General features: G+C 40.5%; 1 protein-coding gene across 1 annotated transcript; it reads right to left on the bottom strand.

Moving 5' to 3' along the window:
• Window positions 1–1,172: 1,172 nt before the first annotated feature.
• Window positions 1,173–2,114, bottom strand: HRG_02772 (uncharacterized protein; the record flags this gene model as incomplete). Its single annotated transcript, XM_044861243.1, has 1 exon — window positions 1,173–2,114. One exon carries the CDS (start codon window positions 2,112–2,114, stop codon window positions 1,173–1,175), a length of 942 nt encoding a protein of 313 aa, XP_044722269.1.
• Between the last annotated feature and the right edge of the window lie 5,527 nt (window positions 2,115–7,641).

Below are 7,641 nucleotides of genomic sequence, written 5' to 3'. Positions count from 1 at the left end.
AATCCTTAGATTTTATTTTTTTTAAATAATACTATCGTCCTCTAGGTATTCTTAGCTTTATAAAGCTACTTATCGCTATATAAATAAAACGGAATAACGAGTTTATACCTTAGAGACTAGTTTTAATAGGGATAAAGGTATATACCTAAAGCATGCGTAGTATATAGCTAAGGATTAATAAAGTAATTAACTATATAATTATCTAATTATCGGTCCTATATATACCTCTAAGGGTCTTAGGTTATAAATATAAGTCTTAGAGATTTCTTTACTCTATACCTCTTTATCTTTACTAGAGTCGCGTAACTAGCGGCCTTTACTTTAAAGGGAAAAAATAAAAATTTAAATTAACCGTAATTAAGGAAGGTGCCTTATTAGATAATTAAGGTCTTTATAAAGCCTTTAAGTATACTTAGAAGTAAGTTAGATAGGAAGTGCTAGGGGTCTTATCCCTTTAACGGGCTAATATCTATAGGGGTGCGATCTTACCCGTTAAAATGCCTCTCTCTTTAGTTAAGCACCTTTAAGGCGTTTCTAAAGTATCGTCCTTAGAATACCCTACTTCTAATTAGCCTATACCTAACCTATGCCGAATTTAATATTAACTACAGCGTTCTAAAGCTAATCTTCGGTATATTTAGAAAGCTAAGATATTACTAATTCGAATAATGTTTTTTTAATAATAATTAAGAATAAGATGCACGAGAATTCGCGGTTATAATACACGAGTTAGTCGGCGCGTTAGTATTATAGAAACGTGCCCTTAAGTAGGTGTGCCCCTAAGTAGGTGAGCTGACTTAGGGCAAACGTGATAATATACTAGGAGCCGTGGGGGGGGGGGCGAAGGGGGCGTCTACTTAAATTCGGTTCTAGACGCTACTAATCGAACTCGACTCGAATATATTATCTTGAACCCCGCCTATTGCTCTAAGGCGAGTCTTATATCTGGCTGGTCTAGTAAGCTTTCAGTGGTTAAGAGCCGCAACTCAGCATACACATCGGGTTCGGGAGTCAATGTTCATAAGACATTAACCCACATAGGCTTTTAGGCAATGGCTTAAAGATGTATGTAAATTGCGGAGACAAAATGGAAAGGCAACTATGGAAACTAAGATGCCAAGAAAATCTAAAGCAAAGGCAACTTTCTTAACCCACGACATAGCTTAATTACCCTACTTAGGGACAGGATAGTTGTCGTTGCCACCGTCCTTTGGGGCATCGTAGCCGCCATGCTTAGCACCATCCTTGCCACCGTCCTCGGGGGCATCGTAGCCGCCATGCTTAGCACCATCCTTGCCACCGTTCTTGGGGGCATCGTAGCCGCCATCCTTGGGACCGTGATTGCCACCGTCCTTGGGGGCATCGTAGCCACCATCCTTGGAACCGTGGTTTCCACCATCCTTGGGGCCGTCGTTGCCGCCGTGCTTAGGGTAGTGGTCCTTGTCGCCATGGCCGTATTTGGAATATCCGTCGTTGCCGCCATGACCGTACCTGGGGTAGCCACCGTTGTCGCCGTTCTTCGGATAGTAGTCGTCATACTGGCCATAGCTGCGGTCGCCATGCTTGGGGTAGTAGTCCTTGCCGCCGTGCTTGTGGTAGTGGTCCTTGTCGCCATGGCCGTATTTAGAATATCCGTCGTTGCCGCCATGGCCGTACTTGGGGTAGCCACCGCTGTCGCCGTTCTTCGGATAGTAGTCGTTATACTGGCTATAGCTGCGGTCGCCGTGCTTGTGGTAGTAGTCCTTGTCGTCATACTGGCCATAGTTGAGGTCGCCGTGCTTGGGGTAGTAGTCCTTGCCGCCGTGCTTGTGGTAGTGGTCCTGGTCGTCATACTGGCCATAGTTGCGGTCGCCGGGCTTGGGGTAGTAGTCCTTCCCACCGTGCTTGGGCTCCCAAGAGAACACATCCCCGCCATGCTTGGGGGTGCTCGGGTACTTGTCATGTCCGCCGTGCCTGGGATAGTCGTCGTAACCGCCGTGCTTAGAGTCCCAGCCGTAGTCGCCTTGTCCGGGCTTCTTGTATTCTACATCTTTTCCGTCCTTGGGATAGTCCTTGTCAGTTGGTGCGGCGAGTGCCGTGGCCAAGAAGGCGGTGCCAACAGCGAGAAACTTCATGTTGGGCTGATGTGAATGGAATAAAAAATGCTGAGCGAAATAAGGTAGGAGAGAATGGTTAAAGAATGAGGAGTGTACAGAGCAAGATTTCTCAATATCCTGTGAGCGGATGTTGATATTTATATATCTGCTTTTCAGGGCGTGCAAGTCTCCTCGCGCGTGGCGCTGGAAGTTCCTTTTCTGATTCCACGCATGTTGGCAAGGCAGAAGGAATCACCATATTCGTGCACGCCCGATCAGCTCTTCCATGTTCTCTCCTGTGCACCTACAGTCTGTGAAAAGGAAGCGCCGGGAAGCTGAAGTGGAGGCTAGAGCAGGCTCCGGCAGCGTTCAAGGATGCCATCGTATCGAGAGGATGTGCCTGCTGAAACACTGAGGCTGATTGCTCAGGGTTCGGAAGGCACCAACGCAAGGTACTAGCGTAGACATGCCCAACAAATGAGAGACGGAAAGCCATGTTGTTAACGTACAGTACAACCGGAGGCGCTGGATAGTATGCGCTGCTACCCGACTCTCCGGGATCTGCGAGGGCTGAAAGGCCAGTCGCGTAACGCTCATGCACCCAGTCTTGGCTCGCGATCTCACGTACCGTGGAACCTGATGACGAGCTGATTGCTTAAGCTCGCGTTGTTCGATCCCGGGGCGGTACGGGAAGAGTTACCTGGCGAAAGACGGTCAGCCGCAATACGTGTATTGAAGCCTTTTTCATCGAGTAAGTCCCCCTGAGCATTGCGCAAATGGGGGCTGAATGGCGAAGTGCCTCTCGCTCGAATCAGGCAAGCATGATGCTAGATGACTACGTCTTCCGTTGCCCAGGTTTGGTTTTTTCTCTCCCTTTTCCCAGGAAAAGGCAAAGCGGTTAGTCCACCCGTCGTTCTATCTTTGTTTCCCGCGAAATTGTGGCTGAGAGACATACAGGCCTAGGTCAAGGGGAAGATCGGCATATCTTTGCCGGAAGATCAAAAGGGGGGAGACACACAGACAGCTGACAAGTGGCGCGGGCTACGGTGTTAGGTCAGATCATCTCACAGTGCGGCGATTCCCTCCCAACGCCTTAAGTCGCCAGCAAAGTCCCGAGCCTCATACTGTCCTGCGACCCCAGGCAGGATGGCAGCTCTACAAAATCGTCAAGATCGCCATGATACGTACATGGTGCTGACGGGAGGACCAACAGTGCTAAGCGTCGTTGTACACATAACCGATTTTTCAGCATTCGGAACGCACTGCTTGCATGTAACGTGCGGCGGCCAATTTGGCTACGACTGCAGGGTCATAGTACGTCATAAGGGGTTCCAGTCGGGGCTTGGATAATTCGTCGCGACCGGATAGCTAACAAAGCTCGATCTAAGTTGCTTGCTCCGTATCTGTGCGCCTAGACATACGAGGATGCGTGCAGGAGTATAGGAGACAACAATACAGGCAATAAAAGTCCAGGATCGAGAGAGCGGCGTGAAGGGCGGCACGAGTGAAAAGATCGACAAGTATTGACGCCGAGACCTTCACTAAATGGCGGAGCTTTACTGTAGCCCCCACGCGCAGCCGCAATTGGCGGCGGTAGATCTGCACTTACCCGGGTTCGGGATGAAGTCACGATCAGAGCATCTATCCGTATTGGATACAAAGTCCATGGTGCCGCCTTACAGTCGTGCCCTCGAAGGCGTTTCCGGGCCGGCTCTCTCTACAGGGTAGGTCGTCGCCGTGCAGCCTAGCTAGCGACGCTCATCTAAATTTTTGTTTAACAACAATTATGCCTAGCCGTCGCCTGTCTTATGCGAGTTCTTGTCCTTGTTAGGATGAGGAGAAAAGGCAACAGTAACGCTGAATTGGCTTAAGTTTTAAATCTGTTTATTTAGTTTACCCACGAGATCGGCGTAGGATTGAAATACTCCGTGGTCCACGGCTTCCTCGTCGACTTTGCATGTACGGAGTACATAGGCCGGTGGCTGTGCTGGTTGAGGCTAATTTTTTCGCCCAAGGGCGGCCCATGTCTAGCTTGTTTCGAAAACAGGTAGCCTACCCGGCAAGTGCGTGCTTGTATTCGCGCTAGTAGAGCTATTTCGGGATCATGGTCTGATATTGCCACCTGCCGCGGCTCACAACAAGTTGCCTTCAACGAGCGTTTTCCATCCTGGGCCCGCTGATTTGCCAGTTCCAAGACAGGTACGTAAGATGCAGTGATTCGTATTCGCAAGAATTCATATGCACCTGGCGGTATTAGGAAGCTGGCGACTGGACATGTTGTTCCTGCCAATCAGAGTTGCATTCCAGCGCCGCCTCCAATGCCGTCCGGCGTCTACAGCCCGCACTTCTCAGCTAGATTCATCTCCACGCTTCATTTTCGTCGTTAACGGTGTTTCGGGCGGCGTTTACTTTGGTGTGTCCCTACGGATTATCACGGTCAGAGCTCGAAGGGCACGGCACTACCCGAGACATTCCTTTTAATAGCTTAAGAAATGAGGTCTTTTTAGTTTTCACTGGCGGCGAGGAGATTTTAGCGGCACGAGCCTTAAAAGATACAACGTCAATGCTGCTGCTTTCCTAAGTTCCCTCCGTTACCGCCGTAACGCCCCGGGAGGCACAGCTATATCTCTTATCAGAGCTAGACTTTAAAATTAGGCGCCCGTGGCTACCTATAGGCCGCCTAATTTTTTCAGTCTAGTCTATAGGTAGAAATAGGTTTTAAGATAAAAGACTATATTTACTTATAGGTTATTAATATATACTTTAGGTAAAGCTAGGTACCTAGACTACCCTAAAATAACTTAGTTAATTCCTATTTAAAGTTACTTTTAGTTAAGCGAATTTATAGAGATTAAAGAACTAGAAGTCTAGTACTAATTAATTATATTAATTATCTCCTTATCTTTAATTTAGAGCTAGGATATTTTTAGCCTCTTTTACTCCTAACTTTCTACCCTTATACTTCCCGCCGGCTAAGATAAGCTTAAGCCTATCTATAGTTATTATAGGCTCTTTTATACCTAACGATTATAGTAATTCTTTAAATATTTTATCCTTATTAGCCTTATTATCTAAGGGGACTTTATAGGTCTTTTTAATCGTTTAAGGCTATTTATAGTCGGAATTATCTTTATTTTTACTCCCCTTACTATTAATCTCTATAATAGTAGTTTTCTTCTTTCGCTATACCTTTAATTATCGTTGCTCCTTTAACTACTTCCGCTTCTAATTAAAATTATCTCTTTAAGCCTAAACTATATAAGCACGCGCTTCTCTAATATTTAGTAGTCGCGTGCTTTATAGAAGCTTTTATTTTTCGACTCTTAATAAATTAGAAAAGTTACGCTATAAGGCAGAACCGTATACTAAAGGAAAAAGGTTAGTATAAACGATTAATATAATAACTTTTAATAAGGTATATATAGTAGCTTTATTTTAAACTAGGAAAGACTAGTCTTATTTCCTAAGGATACTAATAATATCCTTAAGAGTAGTAATATCTTTTTACTAAATTATAACTCTTCTAGCCGCGATAGCTAGCTATCTTATTACTATTTATAGTCGCTAGTTAGTATAATAATTAGTATAATAATTATATTAACTTACCTTAGAATATAGTAGCTAGTATACTCTCTACTAAATCCTAGATAGCTACTAATACTACCTTTTAGATATAAAGGCTAGGAGTAATATCTTATATAACTTCTCGAATAAGGTAGGCGAACGAGGTATAAGGGATAAGTAAATCGGGAATTTACTAGAATTTTCGAAGTTCGCGTAAAGTAATAGCTATTATTAAAATTAGTAGATAATCTAAAAAAGAAATATACTTAAATCTTATTACGTTTAAGTAAGAAAAGATAAATAAAGACTTACTACCTAGCTTAAATCTTTATTTACGCTTAATAATACTTACTAGCTTAACCGATTTCCCTTTACCTTTACCGCTAGTTTTTCCGCTAGTATTTATATTCTAGCTAAGGAGAGTCTTTCCGCTAGTTAGCTAGCTAAAAAACTAGCCGCATACTATAAGATTAAAAGTAAGATTACTATAAATAATTAGTATATTAATATAAAGCTATTTATATATAGATAGTATATTAACCTTAAAGGCTTAGCGGTTATAGGCTAGTATATATTTATTAGGGGGGGAGAAAAAAAAGAAAGGTTATAATAATATAAGCTAGTAGTAATAAGCTTCTTAGCTAATTAAAATACGGTTATTTAGTTACGAAGATCTACTAACCTAATCGATTTCTAGTAAAACGTAAGTCTATATAAAGTAAAGATTTAGTCTTTATTTAGCGTTAGGAATTTTTATTTTACTTTTAACACCTAAGTTAATACTATATATTAAACGGTAAGTAATATCTCTCTTTATTTTATATAATATTCTAGCTAATAATTTTAGATATTTTTATATTTCTTAGCTCTCTTCTTTATAGATAATTAAGAGTAACGGCGATATAGTAAGAGTTCCTAAATACTCCTATTTACTTTATACTAATCTTTATATTAATCTATAATAGGCCGTCTACTTAGTATACTTTTAAAAAAATAGAAGGTAAAAGATACCTTATTAATAAATATAAATATAAAGAAAGCGCGCGATCGTATTACTAAGATAACTAATAATAAGAAAGTCTTTAAAAAGGCTAAGAATATAATATATTAAGCTATTATACGATTAAGAAAGAAAGTCTAGTTCTTTATAACCTAGATAAATATAAGTAAAGAAGAAAAAGCTATTATAATTACTAAAGACGCTTATAAAATTAAAAGTAAGTAGTAAGTACTAAGTAGTAACTATAGGAAATAAATTAATCTTTATATTAATTAAAAATAATCTAGTTTTCTACTTAGCTAATATTTAAACTAAGTTAAAGAAATACTTTACTTACTAGTATTATAGGGCGATATAATCCTTAATAAGGACGCTCTTATTAAAGAGGATATTAACTAAGAGGATATTAATACTAAGATAGAGAATAAAGCCTAATAAATCGATAGGATTATATTTCTTTTTAATAAAAGTAATAAGTCGCTTAAGTTTAGCGCTTAGTTCGGTAATAAGTAACCTTTTTAAGGAATTAAAGAAGTACTTAAGTAAGACTAAAAGGTATTTTAATCCCTAGTTAACGTCGAACTCTTTAGTTATATAATTATAAGGGCTAAATCGAAATTCTATTAGTAAGTAACTAAAGTTATTAGTTATATTTATAGAATAAATAAAAGGTGCCCTATAGAAGCTAAAGTTATTAAAATTAAGGAATAAATAAGATACCTTAATATAATATATATTAAAGCTTTCCTTAGTATCGTATAATACTATTAAATTTAAATTAGATAGTTTACTATCTTAGTAAAACCCCTTATAGACCTACTAAAGAAAGAAGTCTATTAGAAATAGGGAGATAAATAAGTAAAAGCGATAGCTGCTTTTAAGAAAGCTATTACTAATCTAGTCTTTTTAGTATCCCTTAATATTAGCCTAGGAAGAGGAGATATTATTTTAATATATAATGCTAGTTTACTTAGCTAAGGGGTAGTCTTAATATAAATCGTT

The sequence above is a fragment of the Hirsutella rhossiliensis genome, assembly GCF_020360975.1.
Source record: "Hirsutella rhossiliensis strain HR02 chromosome Unknown scaffold00003, whole genome shotgun sequence".
Classification (NCBI taxonomy): domain Eukaryota; kingdom Fungi; phylum Ascomycota; class Sordariomycetes; order Hypocreales; family Ophiocordycipitaceae; genus Hirsutella; species Hirsutella rhossiliensis.
This window is presented reverse-complemented; position numbering and strand designations above follow the sequence as displayed.